This window comes from Geotrypetes seraphini, chromosome 8 (assembly GCF_902459505.1).
Source record: "Geotrypetes seraphini chromosome 8, aGeoSer1.1, whole genome shotgun sequence".
In the NCBI taxonomy this organism is placed as follows: Eukaryota; Metazoa; Chordata; class Amphibia; order Gymnophiona; family Dermophiidae; genus Geotrypetes; species Geotrypetes seraphini.
In genome coordinates, this window is record NC_047091.1 from 85,871,740 (window position 1) to 85,895,265 (window position 23,526).

Sequence of the window (23,526 nt, forward strand, 5' to 3'; positions counted from 1 at the left end):
CAGTGCCGATGCTCACAACCCGGAAGCACAAGCCCCTCAGACACAATGTGAAACGCAGGGGCACACCAGCTACTGGCTAAAACACCGCCCCCTTCCGCACTAGGGGGTGGGGCAGGGTCCCGGATTTGCACGGTGGCTGTGGCAGCAGCAGCATAGGGAGCAAGCGCTGACGTCATGTGGTTTCCCCGCCTTCTTCGTGGGGGAGGGGACGAAACTTAGGTTGGGTAGTGGAGGAAGTAGTGGGATTGCCATTGGCTCGTGCTGGTTTTGCAGTAGGGAAATTAGAAACTAGGCGGGTTGGTTTATTATCAGGTGAAATTTAAAAAAGATGTAAAAGAGGAGCAAACTAATTAGGCTAAGTTTGATGGAGGTGCCCTGATGCAAGGCAAAGATGGGCATGGCCGATACCAGCATGCAGTTGGGTCTGGTGTGGTTAGTGGCTCGGGGTTGGGGAGGATTGCAGGACTTAAGGCCATGCTGGATAAAGCAGAAACAAAGATTGGGTCTGGAGAGCAGGGCCGGCTTTTTTTTTTTTTTTTTTACTTGAGACAAGGTACAAGCAAAAACATCAGTCCATTTTACAGACACCAGAAAATACTAAAAACCGAACCATACATCATGAAAGGGGAGATTCCCAAAAACAAGCAGCCCCAGCCTCAAACAAACCCAAGTTTTTACATTTTTCTACCCATCCCCCCCCACCTAGCAAAGCTGTAGAAGAAACATTGTAGAAAGACCTAAACCCCTCTCTCCCTGCCATGCCAAAGCCAACCTCCCTCCAGCGCTGATTCAAACCCCCTCCCTGGGCCGCCACCACTGCTTCTTGCTGCCCAGAAGCCTTCTTCCCAACATCAATTCTGACGTCGGAGAGGAAGTTCCGGGCCATCCAGGCAGGGATTGGCCGTCCCGGAACTTCTTCTCCGACATCAGAACTGACATCAGGGGGGTGGGGGTGGAGCAGAGAGAAGACTTGTATGTCTGGTGCATGTGCAGTGCAGTCACTGCACTTACCTTGATGTTGCTGGGTCAAGGAAGCAGGATGCGTGGGGGCAGGAGAAGAAGGGTGAAGGCTTGTCGGGGAGTAAGGGAAGCAGGCTGCGTTGGGGAAGCAGAGTGGCTTGGCTAGGTTGCATTGGGGAAGTAGGTTGGTTTAGCTTGTCGGGGAGCAGGGAAAGCAGGGTGGCTTGGCAGGGACAGGGAAAGCAGGGTGGCTTGGCTTGGCGGGGGACAGGGGAAGCAGGCTGGTTTTGGCTTGTGGGGGTCAAGTGAAGCAGGCTGCGTCGGGGAAGCAGGGTGGCTTGGGGGGGGGGGGGGCAGGGAGACAGAAAGAAATGAAAAAGAGGATGCGCAATCAGAAGGAAATGCAACCAGTCATGAAATCACCAGATAAAGGTAGGAAAAATGATTTTATTTTAAATTTAGTGATCAAAATGTGTGACTTTTGAGAATTTATATCTGCTGTCTATATTTTGCACTATATTTAATGGATCCGGAATCCAGGTGAATGGATCCGGGGGGGGGAGGGGGAGAGGGGGGATTCTGTCCCGTTTTGAGGAAAAAAATAAATGGTCACATTAGGGATAGAGAGCAGTTAGGAAGAGAAAAGGAGGCTATCTCTGTTGGGGTGGTGACAACACAGCATATTTCTGTCTGTTGGTGGCAAAGCAATTATTAAGGATCCCTATTACTCAGCTGTGTTAAAAAGTGGCCATCATTATCACTGGCGCAAAACTTTTCTGTGCATTGAGGCCACTTTCAGCGCAGCTATAAAATGGCCACATTTAGCATTTTCTCTCTTATTGGCCATGCAGTAATTTCCACTTGCATCATGTGGAAATTAATGTGTGAGCCCTTGCCAACACCTAGTTCTTCACTTACAGAGCTGCAGTAGCATTGCTGCTATGGTAAACGCACCGAAGCCTATTGGAATCAAATGGGCTTTGGTGCATTTACCTCGGCAACATCACAGCCATGGCTTTATAGGACAGGCCCCTGATTTCAAGGTGGTAAGGGCTCCTGAACTATGTAGCTGTGCTAACCTATTAGCACTAAGTACACCTAATATCCTCCCTCCAGAGACAAAACCAATTTTCTATTGGTGCATGGGTAGGCCGTGCCAAATATAAGAACATAAGCATTGCCTCTGCTGGGTCAGACCAGGGGTCCATCGTGCCCAGCAGTCCGCTCCCGCGGCGGCCCCCCAGGTTTGTGACCTGTAAGTCCTTACCTAAATTATTTATTCCCTATTCATTAGTACCTGTATAGTTACCCTCTATCTTTACCCTCTATCTGTACCCTTCAATCTCCTTCTCCTTCAGGAAGTCATCCAATCCCTTTTTGAAGTCCAATATTGTACTCTGCCCTATCACCTCCACTGAGAGTGCATTCCAGGTGTCCACCACCCTCTGAGTGAAGAAGAACTTCCTAGCATTCATTTTGAATCTGTCTCCCTTCAATTTTTCTGAATGCCCTCTTGTTTTTGTTGGCCCTGTTAGTCTGAAGAATCTGTCCTTCTCCACCTTCTCTATGCCTTTCGTGATTTTATGTCTCTATCATGTCCCCTCTAAGTCTCCGCTTCTCCAGGATAAAGAGCCCCAGCTTCTCCAACCTTTCAGCATATGAAAGGTTTTCCATGCCCTTAATCATCCTTGTTGTTCTTCTCTGGACCCTCTCGAGTATCGCCATATCCTTCTTAAGGTAGGGCGACCAGTATTGAACACAGTACTCCAGATGTGGGCGCACCATCGCTCGATACAGTGGTAGAATAACCTTCTTCGTTCTGGTAGTGATACCCTTTTTGATTATGCCCAACATTGTTCGCTTTCTTTGAGGCCGCTGCACATTGCGCCGCCGGTTTCATTGTTTTGTCCACCAAAACCCCCAGGTCTTTTTCTAGGCAGCCTTCCCACAGTACCCTCCCTCCCATCATATAGCTGTACATTGGGTTCCCCTTCCCCACATGCAAGACTTTACATTTCTCTACATTGAAGCTCATCTGCCATCTTTTTGGCCACTCACTCATTTTGTTCAGGTCTCCTTGTAATTCTTTGCATTCCTCAACAGTTCTGACTCTACTGGAGAGTTTTGTGTCGTCCGCAAATTTTATAATTTCGCACTTTGTCCCTATTTCCAGGTCATTTATAAATATATTGAACAGCAGCGGTCCCAACACTGTGGGACCCCACTTGTGACCCCTTTCCAGTCCGAGTAGTGCCCTTTTACTCCTACCCTCTGTTTCCTGTCCGCCAGCCAATTTCTGATCCATCTGTGCACGTCCCCTACCACCCCATGGCTCCACAGTTTCCTCAGTAGGCGATCATGAGGTACCTTGTCAAAGTCTTTTTGGAAATCGAGATATACGATGTCTATGGGGTCACCCTTGTCCAATGGCTCGCTTATCCCCTCAAAGAAATGCAGTAAGTTCGTTAGGCATGATCTTCCTTTACAGAAACCATGCTGGCTTGTTCTCATCAGATTATTTTTTTCTAAATGCTCATTGATACCTTCCTTGAGCAATGATTCGGCCATCTTCCCTGGAATTGAGGTCAAGCTTACCAGTCTGTAGTTTCCTGTGTCGCCTCTCGATCCCTTTTTGAAGATAGGTGTAACATTCGCTATCCTCCAGTCCTCTGGGATTACTCCTGTTTTCAAGGTTAGGTTGCAAATCTGCTGCAGTAACTCCGCTGTTTCGTCTCTGAGCTCTTTCAGTGTTCTCGGGTGGATTCCATCTGGGCCCAGAGATTTGTCAGCTTTTAGTCTATCTATCTGCTTTAGTACATCTTTGAGGTTTATCTCTATGCATGATAATTTTCCTTCTTGGTCTCCCCTGAAGATTTTTTCCGGTTCTGGCACGTTGGATGTGTCTTCTCTTGTAAAGACCCTCAAGAAGAACATGTTTAGTCTGTCAGCCACCTCTTTTTCCTCCTTCACCACTCCCTTCTTGTTGCCCTCAACCAGAAGTCCCACCTCCTCCCTCGCCGGCTGCTTTCCTTTCACATATCGGAAGAATGGTTTAAAATTTTGTGCTTCCTTAGCTAGTCTCTCTTCATATACTTTCTTTGTTATTCTGACCACTCGGTGACACTCTTTTTGTTGCTTCCTGTGCGCTTTCCAATTTTCTTCGGTTTTGTCTTTTTTCCACTTCCGAAATCATCTTTTCTTGTCTCCTATCACTTTCTTTACTTCAGTGGTTATCCATACCGGGTCTTTTGTTTGATTCTTCTTTGCATCCTTTTCTAAATCTGGGTATGTACAGGTTTTGCACCTCGTTTACCATGTCTTTGAATAAGGACCAGGCTTGCTCTATAGCCGGCGTCTTCTTGGAGCAGTTTTTGAGGTTTTTTCTCACCATTCGTCTCATGGCGTCATAGTTCCCTTTCTTGAAGTTAAACGTTGTTGCATTGGCTCTTTTTCCCTTTGGTAGTCCTACTTCCACTTTGAACTGAATCATATTGTGGTCACTGTTACCTAATGGACCCACTACTTCCACTCCCTTTGCAGGTCCTTTCAGCCCGTTGAGGATTAAATCCAGAATCGCTGACCCTCTCGGTTCCTTGACAAGTTGTTCCATGAAGCAATCTTGTAAAGCCTCCAGGAACTTTGTTTCCTTTGTACATTTTGAAATTCCAAGACTCCAGTCTATCCTGGGATAGTTGAAGTATCCCATAATTATGGTGTTAGTGTTCCTGCATTCCCACCTCAATTCGTCTTCCATTTCTGTATAAGAACATAAGAACATAAGAACTGCCATCTCCGGATCAGACCTTTGGTCCATCAAGTCCGGCGATCCGCGCACGCGGAGGCCCTGCCAGGTGTACCCTGGCGTAATTTATAGTCCATCATATCTTTATATGCCTCTCTTAAGGAGATATGCATCTAGTTTGCTCTTGAAGCCTAGGACGGTCGATTCCGCAATAATCTCCTCTGGGAGGGCATTCCAGGCGTCAACCACTCTCTGAGTGAAGCAGAACTTCCTGACATTAGTCCTGAACCTGTCCCCCCTTAGCTTCATTTCATGTCCTCTAGTCCGTGTCAAATTGGACAATGTAAATAATCTTCTCTGCTCTATTTTGTCGATTCCTTTCAGTATTTTGAAGGTCTCGATCATATCCCCACGCAGTCTCCTTTTCTCTAGGGAGAACAATCCTAGTGTTATAAGTCTATCCTCGTATTCCAGTTTCTCCATACCCTTCACCAGTTTTGTTGCTCGTCTCTGCACCCTCTCCAGCAGTTTTATATCCTTCTTTAGGTAGGGAGACCAATGTTGGACGCAGTATTCCAAGTGTGGTCTGACCATTGCCCTATAAAGCGGCATTATAACTTTCTCCGATCTACTCGAGATTCCTTTCTTTATCATGCCCAACATTCTATTTGCCTTCTTTGCCGCTGCCGCGCATTGTGCCGATGGCTTCAGGGTCCTATCTATCAGTACACCCAGGTCCTTTTCTTGTTCACTCTTCCCCAGAGTTGCACCTGACATTGTATACTCGTATTCCGCATTCTTATTGCCTAAATGCATTACCTTGCATTTCTCCACATTGAACTTCATCTGCCATTTCTCCGCCCATGTTTCTAACCGACACAAGTCGCTCTGGAGTTCCTCTCTATCCTCCTGCGATCTGATTGCCCGGCATAGTTTTGTATCATCTGCAAACTTGATGATCTCACTGGTTGTTCCTTCCTCCAGGTCATTGATATAAATATTAAAAAGGATCGGCCCAAGTACCGAGCCCTGTGGTACACCACTAGTCACTTTCTCCCAGTCGGAGAACTTCCCATTTATGCCCACTCTCTGCTTTCGGTTTTCCAGCCATTTGCCTATCCACCTTTGTATATCCCCCTCTATGCCATGGCTTTGTAGTTTCCTGAGAAGTCTTTCATGTGGAACTTTGTCGAACGCTTTCTGGAAGTCCAAGTATATTATGTCCACCGGCTTCCCACTATCAATTTGCTCGTTCACAGTCTCAAAAAATTGGAGTAAATTCGTCAAACATGATTTCCCTTTCCTGAATCCATGTTGACTGGGTTTCATCAAGTCGTGTGCGTCCAAGTGCCAGACTATGCTATCCTTGATCAGTGCTTCAACCATCTTGCCGGGGACAGACGTAAGACTCACAGGCCTATAGTTGCCCGGTTCCCCTCTCGATCCTTTTTTAAAAATTGGCGTGACGTTCGCTATCCTCCAGTCGTCCGGTATCTGTCCAGTTCTGATTGTCAGGTTTGCAAGTTTTTGCAATAACTCTCCGATTTCAACCTTCAATTCCTTTAAGACTCTCGGGTGAATTCCATCCGGTCCAGGGGATTTGTCACTTTTAAGTTTGTCGATCTGATAGTATATCTGGTCTAAGTCCACTTCAACTGTGGTGAGGCTGTCTTCTATTTCTCCTGCAAACACTTTCTCCGCTTCAGGTATTGTTGAGGTGTCCTCCTTCGTAAAGACGGACGCAAAGAAGGAATTTAGTTTGTCTGCGATTTGTTTATCTTCCTTGATGTACCCTTTTCTTCCCTGGTCGTCCAGGGGTCCCACTGCCTCTTTTGCAGGTTTTTTCCCTTTCACGTATCTAAAGAAGGGCTTGAAGTTTTTGGCCTCCTGGGCTATTTTTTCCTCATACTCCTGTTTGGCATCCCTCACCGCCTTGTGACATTTCTTCTGATCATCTTTATGTTTGTTCCAGGCTTCGGTTGTCTTTATGCATTTCCATTTTTTGAAAGAGTCCTTCTTTTCTTTTATGGCTTCCTTCACCTGTATGGTAAGCCATGCCGGTTCTCTTTTGCTCTTTGTTCTCCGATCTTTGGAAATCCTCGGAATGTAGAGATCTTGTGCTTCTGTGATAGTATTTTTCAGTAGGGACCATGCCTGATCTACCGTTTCAAGTTTGTCCACCATCTTCTCGAGTCGTTTTTCTACCATGGCTCTCATGCGATCGTATTTACCCTTTTTAAAGTTTAAGGTGGTGGTTAAAGTTTTGGCATGTTTCCCTTTCCCGATGTCAAGTTTAAAGTTGATTACATTGTGATCACTCGTTCCCAGTGGAACCACGACTTCCACTTCTGTTATCGGTCCCGTGAGGCCATTTAGGACCAAATCCAAGGTGGCGTTGCCTCTTGTCGGCTCTTTTACCATTTGTTCCAGGAAGCAATCCCCTAGCACCTCCAGGAACTTGGCCTCCTTGCCGCAGTTGGAGGTTGCTAGTTTCCAGTCTATCCCTGGGAAATTGAAGTCTCCCAATATAATTACATTTCCTGTCTTGCATTCTTGTTTGATTTCCTCCATCATTTCTGAGTCAGTTTTCTCCGCCTGTCCTGGGGGACGATAGTAAAGGCCAATTTTCGTATCTGCGCCATATTGACCAGGAATTTTGATCCAGAGTGACTCAAGCTTCTCTTTCATTTCTGTTGTAACCATTTCAACAGAATCTATTCCCTCCTTAACATATAGAGCAATACCTCCACCTTTCTGCCCTACTCGATCTCTTCTATACAGTTTGTATCCTTGTAGTACTGTGTCCCATTTGTTTTCTTCATTCCACCATGTTTCTGTTATGCCAATGATATCCAATATGTCATGTCTTGCTATTGTCTCTAGTTCCCCCATTTTGTTACCTAGACTTCTAGCATTCGTATACATACATCTAAGTTCCCTTCGTGTTACCTTTTTGGACCTTCTACTCTTGGCCGTCCCTATAGTTTCAATTACGGTATCCTTTACTGCTCCTGTGTTATCACCCTTGTTTGCTGTGTGGTCGTCCCCTCCTGTGTCTGAGTTGTCCCTTCCTGCTTTTTCTCCCTTATTGGCTGTGAGGTCGTCTTCTCTTGTGTAGGAGTAGTAGTCATCTGCTTCAGTTTGCCCAGGTGGACGGTAGTACAGTCCCATCTTTATCTCGGTTCAAGTTTCAAGTTTAATAGTTTTTTTGATTAATCGCTTAATCATACTTCTAAGCGATGAACAGTTTAAAATTACATATTGATGGAAAACAATACAATACAAAACAAAGTTTATATAATGACAAGGGATTGAAATTTAACTTAACATACTCATAACATTGGGTAAATAGGGAAGTGAATACAAATCAACATAGTAAAGTAGAAACAAAAAGGGAAAGATACAGAAGGTAAACAAAATAACAATTAAAATATTATAAGATAAAATTTGTTAGGGCTATGGAGTATTAAAATTAGTTTTCAAAGGCATCTTTGAAAAGAAATGTTTTTAAATTACTTTTAAATTTTCCAAGTTCCTGTTCTTCCCTTAAAAACATTGGAAGGGCATCCTAACTAAGAAGGTCTTATATCTACACCCATTAATTTTTGGATAAGCAAATAAGTAGAAGTTTCTAGTTTCTTTTGATGGTCTATGCAACAGAAAATGAGGAAAAAGGTAAGCTGGAGACAATTAGAAATCATTAAATTTGGCTTCTAAGGAATTAAGGCAGCAAGTCTGTGAAGTCTGCTCAAAATACAATAACCTTTCCGATATATGACTGAGCCCAAGAGCTAATCTGGATGGGTGACTTTAACAATGGGTTGCGCTGCCGTTTGCCCGAACATTTTAAATTACTGTGGCGGGGATGTGTAAGGTAGGCGAGTCAGGAATTGGGAAGAGGTCGTACCACAGGATCCTACTGAGGGTGGAGTGTTTCGGTTGGGAATGAGGGAAAGACAGATGCTGCACAGAGTGGGAGGGTTTTGGAAAGGCAGATGCTGCACAGGCTAGGGGTTAGGAAAGGAGGGTAAGAGAGTTGGGTGGTGGGAAAGGAGGGAAAGAAAGATGCATTTGGGGATTAGAAATTGGAAGGAGCCGAAAGTGAAGGAAGGTGAGAGGTTGATATGCACCAGTGGGGATAGGGACCTTGGGGTGATGGTGTCCAAAGATCTAATGGCACAGAAGCAGTGTGATAAAGTGGTAGCTGTTGCCAGAAGGGTGCTAGGCTGTATAGAAAGAGGAGTAACCAGTAGAAGAAAGAAGGTGTTGATGCCCCTGTACAGGTCATTGGTGAGGCCCCACATGGAGTATTGTGTTCAATTTTGGAGACTGTATCTTGCAAAGGACGTAAGAAGGCTTGAAGTGGTTCTGAGAACGGTGAAAAAATGTTAGGAGGTTTGTGCCAAAAGACTTATGAGAGACGGGACAAAACTGTATTAGAATGATTCAAAGGAAAACCAGAAACGTTTCTATTTAAAGATGCCTTTAATCTCTAATATACTATCCTTTCTAATGTTTTGCTCTCTCTTTCCTCCAGTTTATAGATAGGATCCCTTCCCTTTTGTACCTCCCTAAAAGGCTCTCTTTCCTGTTTTAAAATGTATTTCTTACCTGTATCCTTATTGTTAGAGTATGTCTTTATGTCATAATGTTTGTTACCCAAATTTTAGAATTTTAAATATGTATAACAGCCTAGAAGTTTGATAGGTGGTATATCAAATATTATTAAAACTTGAATATGCATAGCCTAGGAAAGGAGGGACAGGGGAGAAATGATTCAAAAACTTGAAAGGTATTAACGTAGAACAAAATCTTTACCAGAGAAAGGAAAATGGTAAAACCAGAGGATATAATCTGAGGTTGAGGGGTGGTAGACTCAAAAATAATGTAAGGAAATTATTTTTTATGGAGAGGGTGGTTGATGCCTGGAATGTGATCCCGAGGGAGGTGGTGGAGAGGAAACCGATGACAAAGTAAAAAAAAAAAACATAAGATGAATACAGAGGATCTCTAATCAGAAAATAATGGTATATATGAAGAACTAAGGCCAGTACTGGGCAGACTTGCAGGTCTGTGTCCCGTATATGTCCATTCAGTCGAGAATGGACTGGAGTAGTTTAGATGTGCTGGAGTGAGTTTTGATGGAAACTCCAGTTGATGCACTGTACAGGGCAGAGCTCTGGGTTTCTGGCCCAGAAATATCTAAGAAAAGAACAATTTAAATTAAATCATTAAATTATAGAGACTACAGGAAAGAGAGGAGAGAAATTACAGTCCACAGAAAGGAGAGGAGGAGACAGATATTAGACAATGGGAAGAGAGAGATACCAGACCATGGGAGAGGAGAATCCATGCTATGGGAAAAGAGGAGAAAGTGAAGCCAATGAGAAAAACAGCAAATGGATAAGGCAGCCCTGGATACACAGTTAAGAGCATAGAGAGAAGGAAGTGTTGTCAGAGACTTGGAAGAGATGGTTAGAAAAAAATAAAATCAGCAGACGACAAAGGTAGGGAAAATGATTTTAATTTCAATTTAGTGATTGAAATGTGTCAGTTTTGAAAATGAACAGCATATCTGCTGTCTATATTTTGAACTGTTCAGGAAGAAATGCATTTGCTTCTATTTCTCTGGGGTTATACTGCATGCAGACTCTGACGTCTTAGGGTTTCATTTGAATATATTAGTACTTTTAGTTTGTGGTCCTGTATTTGCAGAGAGGTTATCTGTAGGGTTACCAGATTTTATTTTAGCAAAAACCAGACCCTCTAGACCCGCCCCCGCCACATCAATCTGGGATCAGATAATGGAAATCACTCGGAGGAAGCAAAGGTGAGTAGTGGAGTATCATCAGGGTTTGGTGCTGGGGCCGATCCTGTTCAATATGTTTGTGAGTGACATTGCTGAAGAGTTAGAAGGAAAAGTGTGCCTTGCAGATGATACCAAGATTTGTAACAGAGTAGACACTGAAGAGGGAGTGGAAAATATGAAAAAGGATCTGCAAAAGTTAGAGAAATTGTCTAATGCCTGGCAACTAAAATTCAATGCAAAGAAATGCAGAGTAATGCATTTGGGGATTAATAATAGGAAGGAACTGTATATGCTGGGAGGTGAGAAGCTGATATGCACGGACGGGGATAGGGACCTTGGGGGTGATAGTGTTTGAAGATCTAAAGGCGAAAAAACTGTGACAAGGTGGTGGCTGCTGCCAGAAGGATGTTGGGCTATATAAAGAGAGGCGTAGCCAGTAGAAGGAAGAAGGTGTTGATGCCCCTGTACAGGTCATTGGTAAGGCCCCACTTGGAGTATTGTGTTCTGTTTTGGAGACCGTATTTGGCGAAGGACGTAAGAACACTTGAAGCAGTCTGGAGGAGGGAGACGTATGGCTTGTGCCAGAAGATGTATGAGAAGAGACTGGAAGCCCTGAATATGTATACCCTAGAGGAAAGGAGGGACAGGGGAGATATGATTCAGACGTTCAAATACTTGAAGGGTATTAACTTAGAACAAAATCTTTTCCAGAGAAAGGAAAATGGTAAAACCAGAGGACATAATTTGAGGTTGAGGGTAGAGAGTTGCGTGGGGACAGAAATCCCACCCGTCCCCGCGAGGAATCCCCTCCGTCCCCACCCATCCCCACTAGGAATCCCTCCATCCCCACCCGTCCCTGCGAGGAATCCCCTCCGTCCCCGCCCATCCCTATAAACTTCAGAAATAGTTATTTCATTTAATTATGCTACTGAATTAAAGGCTCTGGTAGAGAACCATTTACAAATAAGCAAAGATACTTTATTAATTTGGAAATATTAATTGGGAAGAATACATACTTTGTAAATGGGTTTCTATCAGAGCCTCTAATGTAAATATACAATATAAATAACTACTGTACTCAGCTGATGAGAACCTCTAAGATGTCAGCTGAGGAATTCCTTTGCTGTTGGCCAGGGGTCCCTTTTACCAAGCTTGGCAGGCAGCAGTAGCGTCCCTGAGTCACAGATGCTAGCACCTCAGTGGCTCATGGATGTTGCCAGCGACTGCTGTGCTTGGTGGAGGGGAGTTCTGGCTGTCTCTAGAGGAGGTCCTTTGCTGGCGATGCTTGGGGATCCCCACCAGTCACAGCAAGGGTCAGCAAGTACTTCAACACTGTAGAAATTAAACCAGAAATGCATTTCCTTTTCTTTTGAACACAATACAAAGACATCTGCTATATACATTTCCCAAAGCTAACATATTGAGTCCTCCCACTTTGTTCCAGGTCTTTATGTTTGTCTCACTCTCTTTGTCCTCCCTCTCCCCAGGGCCTGGCATCTCTCTCTCCTCAGTTCAGTGTGTTTCTCCTCTCTACCCCCTCTAGTCCAGCATCTGTTCTGTCTTCCCCCTCCTTTTTGGATCAAGTCTGCATTCCAGCCCCTCCTCAAGGTCCTTCTCTGTCTCTCTCTCTCTCTCCTCTCTCCCCTCTGTCCAGATCCAGCATCTTTATGGGTTTACAGTCAGCTAACCTCTAAGTTAAGTGGGATATTCAGTATTTAACAGACTATGGTGAAAGGCATAAAGGAAGGATTGAGTTTTAAGCACAGTCCCATTGACTTTGGCAAGTTAAGTCTTGAATATCAGTCCTTTACTAGCCAAATGCTCACTCCAGCCACAGAATGTCCCAGACATACCTGGTTTTCAGTGACCCAGAGCCATTTAGGGACAGTGAAATTGCTTTGAATATCCCCATTCCCCCGAGACAACCACCTCTTTGGTGCTTACAATGAGCTTTGGAAATGCTTAAATCACCGAACTTAGCCCTGAAACAAAAACACCCTATGATTTAAAAGCTTATTTTCCTCTTAAAGCGTGCAGTAAGGTAGCTCCTCCATGCCTAGGCCCAGTGAACCGACTCTATCCCTGACCTCCTTGCGACCTGGATTAAATCGCTTCCTACCACTGGAATGGAAACAGATCCGGGACTAGAGCTTTGGTATCCCTGAGAGGTAATAAGCCCCTCCCCAAGCCCACGCTCCTCCGCAGTGTTTCCATCCACAGGAATTTGTGTCAGAGGAGGTAGGGCGCGGCAGATGAAAGGCTGCGGGGCGGCCGCTGGTGGATTATTTACAATTGCTGCCGGCGACCCACAGCAAGTTTGGAGCACTGCAGGGGAGGTGAGAAGAGGAAGAGAGGGCCGTAAAAGTGAGAGGAGAGAGGGAAGTGATAAATGTAGGCTCCAAGGCGATGGGAAGAGAGTGAAAGTGCTGAGCCTGTGCTTGAGAGGAGGGCTCTGCACCGGTTGAGCTGGCGGGGGTACAACCGGGTGCTAGGGAGAACACTGCTCGTCTTCCATTTCCTGCCTGCCCTGCCACAGCACACATAGCCGACCGGAAAATAAGACCTCCTTCTGACGCCAGCGCTGACATCGGGGAAGACTTCCGATTGGCTATGTGTGCTGCGGCAGGGCAGGCAGAAAATGGAAGATGAGCCTCGCAGCAGGGCAGGTAGCCTTGCGGCTCAAATTGTATTGAACCCCGCGGGATTCCCGAGACCACGAGGGGCGTCCCCACGGGATCCCCGTGACCTGAAGGGGGAACCCGCGGGATCCGTGGGATTCCCGTCATCCCCGTTCCCAAGCAGCTCTCTAGTTGAGGGGTGGTAGATTCAAGAGCAATGTTAGGAAATTCTACTTTACGGAGAGGGTGGTGGATGCCTGGAATATGCTCCCGAGAGGTGGTGGAGATGAAAACTGTGACTGAGTTCAAAGAAGTGTGGGATGAGCACAGAGGATCTAGAATCTGAAAATAATATTAAATATTGAACTAAGGCCAGTACTGGGCAGACTTGCACGGTCTGTGTCTGTATATGGCCGTTTGGGGGAGGATGGGCTGGAGTAGGTTTTAACGGAGGTTTCGAGAGTTGGAACCCAAGCACAATACCGGGTAGATCTTTGGATTCTTGCCCAGAAATAGCTAAGAAGAAAAAAATTTAAAAAAATTTAAATTGAATCAGGTTGAGCAGGCTGGATGGACCATTCGGGTCTTTATCTGCCTTCATCTACTATGCTACCATGTATGTTAAGAACAACCGGCCTCACTTTATAACTGGAAGTCTTTTATACCTTTAAATCCTACCCCATCTGTCAAATCTTTTAATTCTTTGCTTACAGTGATTTGGCAATTCTGCAATTGTGTTTTCAAAATTTCTGCTAGCACACATATTCACACTCTGTTTTTGCACCAATTTACACACGCTTCAAGGAACCAGTAACGATCAATGCTTTTAAAAAAGCTAACAGTGGTCTTCAAACGGAGTGTGCTGGCCCCATCTCCCGGTTGGAAGGTTTGAACAGCCCGCCCTGTGCAGTGATTGGTCAGATAAAAATTTGTTTCCCGAACCAGGCCTGGAGAGAGAAGAGACATTTGCAAAATGTTTTTGCTAAGGTCTTGTTGTTGGGAAGGAGAGCTTTTATTCCTGTTTTCCCTAGATGGCTCAAAGCTGTCACCTACCTACTTTTACAATATCTTCTAAAACTCCATCGATATTCCGTTTCTAATGGCTATATGCCATGTATTTTCCCCGCCATTCTTTGACATCTTTCTATTACTGAAAACAACTTTACAGCTCTTTATAAGCATGAAAGGTTAGCCAAAATACTATACTGGACTAAAACACACACATTCATATAGTATATTTTTACCCTACCTATAAGTCTTGCCGAGCTTTAGTTTCTACAAGGAAAAAAGTGGGTTTATTCAGCAAACTGACTCTTTACATGATAAGAGTGGGTGGCTCTGAAAAGAGCCTTTGGGTTTCTGGTTGACGTCCTCTCAACGGGACAGCTTTATTTGCCTTTGGCCGCTTTGTGGCTCTCGGTTTTCTTGGGCAGTAGCACAGCCTGGATGTTAGGCAGGACGCCGCCCTGCGCGATGGTGACTTTCCCCAGCAGCTTATTCAGTTCTTCATCGTTGCGGATGGCCAGCTGCAAGTGCCTGGGGATGATCCGAGTCTTCTTGTTATCGCGCGCGGCATTGCCGGCCAGCTCTAAGATCTCAGCGGTCAGATACTCCAGCACCGCTGCCAGATAGACCGGGGCGCCGGCACCCACCCGCTCAGCATAATTGCCCTTCCTCAGCAGCCTGTGCACCCGCCCTACGGGAAACTGCAGCCCTGCTCGGGACGAGCGAGTCTTGGCTTTAGCTCGAGCCTTCCCTCCTTGTTTGCCACGGCCGGACATTTTAATTCTTTTGTTTTAACAAAATACCCTTTCAGAGTATATTGTAAATGATCTCACCGGCCTCAAGCAGAGCCTTTTTTATACTTTCTCAATGCTTCGCTATCTCGTTTCTGATTGGTTAGATGAGTTCATCCCGCCTATGAGACTGATTATCATTTAAAGTTTGTCGTTGGCGCGGCGGACCAATAGCAAAGCTAGAAAGCAGCCCGAAGATATTCCGACACTTATCTGGATCCAATAATAAGGAAAGGCGTCTAGATACACAAATTTGCATGAGCATCATATAAATACACCACTGGCCGTCTTTCTACTTACTCTACTTATCAAGATTTAGGAAAAAAAAGCGTAAGTGTACCAGAGATGCCCGAGCCGGCCAAATCAGCTCCAGCAGCCAAGAAAGGCTCCAAGAAAGCCGTGAGCAAGACTCAGAAAAAAGATGGCAAGAGGCGCAAGAAACAGAGGAAGGAGAGCTACGCTATTTATATCTATAAAGTGCTGAAGCAGGTTCATCCCGACACCGGCATTTCCTCCAAGGCTATGGGCATCATGAACTCCTTCGTGAGTGACATCTTCGAGCGCATCGCCGGAGAAGCCTCCCGCCTCGCTCATTACAACAAGCGCTCCACCATCACCTCCAGGGAGATCCAGACCGCAGTGCGCCTCCTGCTGCCCGGTGAACTGGCCAAACACGCCGTGTCCGAGGGCACCAAGGCAGTCACCAAGTACACCAGCTCCAAGTAATAACTTGGCTTTAGTCTCAACGCTCCGCAAACCGAACCCAAAGGCTCTTTTCAGAGCCACCCACCTGCTGCACACGAAGGGCTGGAAATTCTAGTTTACTTTTCAATGAGAACGGCTTTTATGTGACGTAGATAAGCGAGATACGTATCTTGCAGTATAATGGATGTTTTAAAGACGAGTTTTCCTTTCCCTCTTTTAAACGTGCAGTGGGCTATGGGTTTAAGATAATTTTTCCAGAAGATATAATCCCAGCTCTGTCTTTGAAAGCGTGGGTGGCTCTTAAAAGAGCCTTTGGTTGTGTAAACTGGCAGGTGTGATGGTCGCTGGCAGGTTCTTCAACCTCCGAAGCCATAGAGAGTGCGGCCTTGGCGCTTCAGGGCGTAAACCACGTCCATAGCGGTTACTGTCTTTCTCTTGGCGTGCTCGGTGTAGGTGACGGCATCTCGGATGACGTTCTCTAGAAAAACTTTCAACACTCCGCGAGTCTCTTCGTAGATTAGGCCAGAGATACGCTTCACGCCGCCTCTACGCGCCAGGCGCCGGATAGCCGGCTTTGTGATCCCCTGGATGTTATCGCGCAGCACCTTCCTATGCCGCTTAGCACCCCCTTTTCCTAAACCCTTACCACCTTTACCACGTCCAGACATATTGAACTAACAGTGATAAGCACTGCAATAACAAACCCATTGCAAACCGAGTTTAATATAGAATAGATGCCGACCTGACGGAGAACTGAGCTTTCTTCAAAGGCGGGAGAACCGATTCCTGCTTTCCTCCATATTCTAGGCCCACCAACGATGAGCTCATTCTGAAAATTCTCCAAGATTTCTTTTAAAAAGAATGAAAAGACCTGAACTGATTCTTTGACCTGCTCCATATAAATAATACCATTGTTAAAGTGCTAAAAACGATATTAATGTGGAATATAAGCACGAGTGAGGACAGAAAGTATCCTCATCCTTACAAAATGGTGACTCCAATACCCTGTTTTCCCGAAAATTAAAGTGTCTTATATTGATTTTAGACCTCCAAAACGCACTAGGTCTTATTTTCGGGATATGTACAGTATCATCTCTTCCTTCCTCACCTCCGTAATTCTTCCTCTTTCCTTTCCCCCACATTTGCAGCATCTTTCCTTCCAACCCTCATGCAGCAAGACCTATGCCCATGCTTCTATCCTTCCCTCCCTCCCATACCTTCTGCAGCAGGACCCTTGCCCAGCTTTCCTTCCCTCCCATCCCTTGTGCATCAGGACCCTTGCCCAGCTTCTCTTCCCTCCCATCCATTCTGCAGCAGGACCCTTGCCCAGCTTTCCTTCTCTCCCATCCCTTGTGAAGCAGGACCCATGCCCAGCTTCTATCTTTCCCACCCTCCCATCCGTTTTGCAGCAGGACCCTTGCCAAGCTTTCCTTCTCTCCCATCCCTTGTGCAGCAAGACCTATGCCCAGCTTCTATCCTTCCCTCCCTCCCATCCCTTCTGCAGCAGGACCCTTGTCCAGCTTCCCTTCCCTTCCATTCCTTGTGTAGCAGAACCCTTGAGCGAGCACCACCCCCAGCCGCTGCTGCACAGCCAAACCCCAATCCTTCCCTCCCATTCGAACACCGCCTACCATGAGCGAGCCATACATACCTCCCTAAGTATCATCAGGTCGGTAGCACTCTAAACAGGTTGCTTCAGCCTTGTCCGCCTGTGAATTAACTCTGCCAGGATACTCACACAAGGGATCTCCTGATCAAGGGACGGGAGGGAGGGAAAGGAAACTACCGGAAAATTTTTGGGGTAGGGCTTATATTAAGACCTACCCCGAAAATTCTGCAAGGGCTTATTTTTGAGGTAGGTCTTATTTTCGGTTAAACACAGTTAGCTCTTTGATATTACAGTATGTGCCGTCAGGTATCTGACCCTGGTCTTTGCTGATGACTATAATTTTCACACACTGATCCACTTTTCAGAATCCCTGCCGTCTCACTGAAGCCCCATTTGCAGGAACATCTGCATGTTGTCCCACATCCTTTCTCAGCTTCCAAGAGTGGTGTTATCATCTTTATGAAGGCAACAAAAGAGGATGCTGGATCCCAATATGAACGACTGTGTAATAGTCAAAAATAAAGAAAAAATGTTCCTAAAAGGCAGTGGCAACTAACAAACTGGTAGAGGAACAGTAGAACTACTTCAAAAAACTTTTAACTTTAAACGGTGCTCAGAATCCAAGATGGAAATTAAGACCTCAATGTGGGGACTATACCCCTAAGGAGACTCTTATGGTATCTATCATTGCACCATGTATATCGTAAAAGATTTTTTGAAGTGCTTAATAAATTAACTCATAATTTTCAATCGTCTATGAAATGCAAAATATTGTCCAACTCTTAAGTGATTTCCAATAGATGAACTTCAAAAATAGTGACTTAGCTGAAAAATACAGATAGCGTTGTTTTAGCTGGGTCCTGACGCGTTTCGCCGCTCTGGCTTCCTCAGAGAACCCGCTTGCAATCTTAAATCTGATTCTTGTCTCCAAACCTGTGGTTCCTGTGGTCACAGGAAACAGAAAAACCACAGGTTTGGAGACAAGTATCAGATTTAAGATTGCAAGCGGGTTCTCTGAGGAAGCCAGAGCGGCGAAACGCGTCAGGACCCAGCTAAAACAACGCTATCTGTATTTTTCAGTTAAGTCACTATTTTTGAAGTTCATTTATTGGAAATCACTTAAGAGTTGGACAATATTTTGCATTTCATAGACGATTGAACATTATGAGTTAATTTATTAAGCACTTCAAAAAATCTTTTACGATATACATGGTGCAATGATAGATACCATAAGAGTCTCCTTAGGGGTATAGTCCCCACATTGAGGTCTTAATTTCCATCTTGGATTCTGAGCACCGTTTAAAGTTAAAAGTTTTTTGAAGTAGTTCTACTGTTCCTCTACCAGTTTGTTAGTTGACAACAAAAGAGGATGCATTTCCCTCAGCCCACCAACACACTACCCATTTCCTTAATCCCCCTTCCCTTTATACCCTTTTAGTGCATCTCTCTTTATCCAATCCTCCTACCCCATGGAAGCTTTTCTCTCTCTCCTTTCTACTGTCTCTCTTCTGGATGTTTTTTTAATTTCTTCCAACCACCCTACTGCAGGTGCCCCTCTCTCTGCTTCCAACCTCCTCTCTTGCTGTTTCAGTGTCTTCACTCCCATCCAGCACTCCCCTGCTCCAGACACTTTTCTCTAGCACCCTCTCCTTTCCATAATGCTTCTCCAGCACTCTCTCCATGCTTGTTCTCCTGATCCACCTTCTCCCTTCCTTCCTTCATGCTGTTTCTCCAGCCGCTCCCCCCCTTTATTCTGTTTCTCCAGCCTCCCTGCCTCCATACATGATTATTCTCTGGCCCCCTATCTGCCTCCTTCCTATCATGCTGTTTCAACAACCCCACCCCTTCCCTCCATGTTGTTTCTCAAGTCCTCCCTCACATGCTGTTTCCCCTCTACCCTCCCTCCTCCAACGCTGCTCTCTTGCTCATTTCTCCATCTGCAACGTCTTCCTCGGGCCAGTTCTGAGATTGAATCTTCGCCATCTCAGCTACTTGTAGCAAGTCCTGTATGCCCAGTAGTTGACATGTAGTGATCATCACTGGATGAGTGCATTTCTTGGGGGAGGGCTCCCACGCCAAGCGAAAGTGATTTTTTAAATCTCCAGATCATCATGCTATTTAATTGGCGTTGGATATACTGGCTATGGATGTAGGGGGAAAAAAGAATCCTGTTGCTGAAGAAAGTGGAGTTGGAGTCTAGGCATCACCGTTTAAGATTCTGATTCAGAAACCTTCAACATTTACTCTAGAAACTCTCAGGACTGCAGTTTCGAATTTTGTAAAAGCTCTTTCAATTCAGTTTGCTATAGAAACATAGAAGATGACGGCAGAAAAGGGCTACAGCCCATCAAGTCTGCCCACTCTGCTTACCCACCCCCTGTCTATGCCCTAATGACCCAATTTCCTTATCTTGACCCTCGTAGGGATCCCACATGGGTATCCCATTTATTCTTAAAGTCTGGCACGCTGTCTGCCTCGATCACCTGCACTGGAAGCTTGTTCCAATGATCAACCACTCTCTCTGTGAAGAAATACTTTCTGGTGTCGCCATGAAATTTTCCGCCCCTGAGTTTGAGCGGGTGCCCTCTTGTGGCCGAGGGTCCCTTGAGAAAGAAAATATCATCTTCCACTTCGACACGTCCCGTGAGGTACTTAAATGTTTCGAACATGTCTCCCCTCTTCCTACGTTCCTCAAGAGTGTAGAGCTGCAATTTGTTCAGTCTCTCTTCGTACGAGAGACCCTTGAGCCCCGAGATCATCCTGGTGGCCGTCCGTTGAACCGATTCAATTCTGCGCACATCTTTACTGTAATGTGGCCTCCAGAATTGCACACAGTACTCCAGATGAGGTCTCACCATGGCCCTGTACAACGGCATTATGACTTCAGGCTTTCGGCTGACGAAACTTCTATTGATACAACCCAATATCTGCCTTGCCTTAGATGAAGCCTTCTCCACTTAATTGGCAGTTTTCATGTCTGCACTGATGATTACTCCTAAATCTCGTTCTGCTGAAGTCCTAGTTAAAGTTTTTGCGTTCAAGAAGTACGTCCTGCATGGATTTCCGCTTCCGAGGTGCATGACCTTACATTTCTTAGCATTGAAGCCTAGTTGCCAGGTTGAGGACCAACTTTCCAATGTAAGCAGGTCCTGCGCCATATAATTCTGTAAACTGCATTCACTTACTATATTACATAGTTTGGCGTCATCGGCGAATAGTGTTATTTTACCTTGAAGCCCTTGAGTCAGATCCCCTATGAATATGTTGAAAAGGAGTGGACCCAGGACCGAGCCCTGCGGCACTCCACTGGTCACCTCCGATGTTTTAGAGAGGGTACCATTAACCACCACCCTCTGAAGTCTGCCACTCAGCCAATCATTGACCCATGCAGTTAGTGTCTCTCCTAACCCCATCAATTCCATCTTGCTTAGCAGCCTGCGGTGTGGGACACTGTTAAAAGCTTTCCTGAAGTCCAGGTACACGACGTCCAAAGACTCTCCCAAGTCCAACTTTCTTGTTACCCAGTCAAAGAAGCTGATGAGATTGGTGAATCCATGCTGACTGGGATCCCGAAGATTCCCTTCATTCAAGATCGTGTCCAATTTGCTTTTAATTAGTGTTTACATGAGTTTGCACACTATTGATGTGAGACTCACCGGTCTATAATTCGCAGCCTCTGCCCTGCAACCCTTTTTATGCAGAGGAACGACATTAGCTATTGGGTAATTTCATGTCAACTTGTCTAATTTGACATCTTCCACAGATACAAAATGTTTCTGTCTAGTCTAATTCTACTAAGATAGCTACAAGATTGATCAAGTAACACAATCTTTGGAAGAACAATATCAGTTGTTAGTAATCTGTAACCTGTCACTAAAAATGTCTGTAGTACTTGAAGATAGGGGGGTGGCCAATGTGACACTGATTTTTAAAAAGGCTTCCAGCTGAGATATAGGGAATTACAAAATTGTAAGCCTATCCTCAGTGCCGGGCAAAATAGTAAAAACAATTATAAAAAATGAAATTATGGAACATGTAGACAAACATGATGTAATGAGACAGAGTCAGCATGGGTTCATCCGAGGGAGGTCTTGCCTCACCAATTTGTATGACTTCTTTAAGGTATGGTGAGCCGGCACTCCTTGCAGGGATGGCACAGGCAGAGATTTCCACGCTGCACGTGGATGACCCACAAGCCTTCCCTCCGAGGTCAACTCTGACATCGGAGAGGTTTCCGGGTCATCTACTTATGTGCAGCGTGGAAATTGCTGCCTGCGCCGTCCATGCAGGGAGTGCCGCTCAATACCGAAGGAGGTTAGGGCTCTTCAGCTTGTAAATGAGATAACTGTGGGGATTTTGCCAGGTACTTGTGATTTAGATTGGCCTCCATGAAGATGGGATACTGGTCTAGAAGAACCATTGACTGACTCAATAATGCTATTCCTATGTTCATATGAAAGAATATCTAACCTATAAGTGGTGAATTCAGTTATTATTAAGGTGGAAAGGCTCGGACTAAGGCCAAGACTCACTCGTCACATGCAGTCAGACACCCTTTAAAGCTACAACACACTATTGATTCACAAACCTGATCCTTATTTCACAGGCTCAGGGATTGCAGAATAATCTCTTAGCTCAAAATATCAGTCTAATCCATCAAACTATATATTTAATTATTATCTGGGTTACCCAGTCCAAGTTACTCTTGTGGATAGTGTTTGCCATTCTTCATTCAAAGAGGACATGTCCGAATTTTCCCAGATGTCCGTTAAGCCTATCCAGGAGTCGCTCCTCCCTTCCCATTTTGAAGCTTCATCACCACAAGTCCATCTGCTGGGAACTCAGCCGCCACATCACTCAGCACAGGAAATTGAACTTCAGAAGAATAGGCCCCGAAATTAAAATGTCCAACATAACAGACAGCTATTCTGCTCCAGTGAATTGCATCTAAATAGCAATGGTATACCCGATTTTACAGGGACTGTAACAAAATAATTATCAACAATCATAGCTTTCATCGCTTCCCTACCCCACACCCCGATATTTTCTCATTCACTATCAAGAGCAAATAAAAGAATACGAAACGAAAGAAAATGTACAGCTTCTCAAACTCTGCTATGGTCTCCAAATGAAACCCCTACAACCACGTCAGTCGTGTGGTCTCATCCTACAGATTTGACCAATCCCGGTACAGGGCGCGCTTTTCATACTTTCCATAACGGTTTTCAGTTTCTCTGGAGCCTGTCAGGACACAGGGCGCAACCTATAAAAGAACCGAGCAGGGGCGCTGTATTCTATACTCTTTATTATTTTTGCGTGGTTAAATTAAAAAGAAGGAGGCGTGTTTCTAGTATGGCACGTACCAAACAGATCGCCCGCAAGTCCACCGGAGGAAAAGCTCCTCGCAAACAGCGAGGCTGCCCGCTGTAACGAAATAATAATCATTGCTTTCATCTCTTCCCCAGCCCACTCTCCGAACTGCAAATAGAACCCCGCCAAACATTCGACTGTGTTTTATAGCTCTGACCAATCCCGGCACAGGGCGGGCTTTTCATACTTGTAACGTTTCTCAGGAGCCAATCAGCAGACAAGCTCAGCCTATAAAAGTGCCAAGCAGTGACGCCGCATTCTATAGTCTTTCATTTTTTGTGGCTAAGAGGAAAGGAAGAAGGCGTGTATTCGTTATGGCACGTACGAAGCAAACCGCCCGTAAGTCCACCGGAGGAAAAGCTCCTCGCAAGCAGCTAGCGACCAAGGCTGCCCGCAAAAGCGCCCCAGCCACAGGGGGTGTGAAGAAACCTCATCGCTACCGACCGGGCACTGTAGCGCTTAGAGAAATCCGCCGCTATCAGAAGTCCACCGAGCTGCTTATTCGCAAGCTGCCCTTCCAACGCCTGGTGCGAGAGATCGCGCAAGATTTCAAGACCGACTTGCGCTTCCAGAGCTCGGCTGTCATGGCCCTGCAGGAGGCTAGCGAGGCTTATCTGGTGGGGCTCTTCGAGGACACCAATCTCTGCGCTATCCACGCCAAGAGAGTCACCATCATGCCCAAAGATATCCAACTGGCCCGCCGCATTCGTGGGGAGAGGGCTTAGAAAGCGTCCTTGGTCAACAGGCATTTAACCCAAAGGCTCTTTTAAGAGCCACCAACTTCCCACCTGAAAGGGGCTTAAATGAGTCTTGTTTTTTGTGTATAAAAAGCTACATTTCTAGTGTAGACAGCATTCAGTGCTAGACACCTACTGCAAAAGGTTTACTCTAAACAGCTAATAAAACATAATAAAATA

General features: G+C 45.4%; 4 protein-coding genes across 4 annotated transcripts; 2 read left to right on the plus strand and 2 right to left on the minus strand.

Moving 5' to 3' along the window:
- Positions 1-14,466: 14,466 nt before the first annotated feature.
- LOC117364942 (histone H2A type 1) lies at positions 14,467-14,931 on the minus strand. The gene has a single exon (XM_033954689.1). It carries the CDS (start codon positions 14,908-14,910, stop codon positions 14,518-14,520), a length of 393 nt encoding a protein of 130 aa, XP_033810580.1. The 5' UTR covers positions 14,911-14,931; the 3' UTR covers positions 14,467-14,517.
- A 315-nt stretch (positions 14,932-15,246) lies between these two features.
- Positions 15,247-15,712, plus strand: LOC117364947 (histone H2B-like). Its single transcript, XM_033954693.1, has one exon. It carries the CDS (start codon positions 15,271-15,273, stop codon positions 15,649-15,651), a length of 381 nt encoding a protein of 126 aa, XP_033810584.1. The 5' UTR covers positions 15,247-15,270; the 3' UTR covers positions 15,652-15,712.
- Positions 15,713-15,922: 210 nt separating this feature from the next.
- Positions 15,923-16,313, minus strand: LOC117364958 (histone H4). Its single transcript, XM_033954706.1, has one exon. It carries the CDS (start codon positions 16,296-16,298, stop codon positions 15,987-15,989), a length of 312 nt encoding a protein of 103 aa, XP_033810597.1. The 5' UTR covers positions 16,299-16,313; the 3' UTR covers positions 15,923-15,986.
- Positions 16,314-22,861: 6,548 nt separating this feature from the next.
- LOC117364963 (histone H3) lies at positions 22,862-23,386 on the plus strand. Its single transcript, XM_033954712.1, has one exon. The coding sequence runs from the start codon at positions 22,924-22,926 to the stop codon at positions 23,332-23,334; it is 411 nt and encodes a 136-aa protein (XP_033810603.1). The 5' UTR covers positions 22,862-22,923; the 3' UTR covers positions 23,335-23,386.
- Positions 23,387-23,526: the final 140 nt, after the last annotated feature.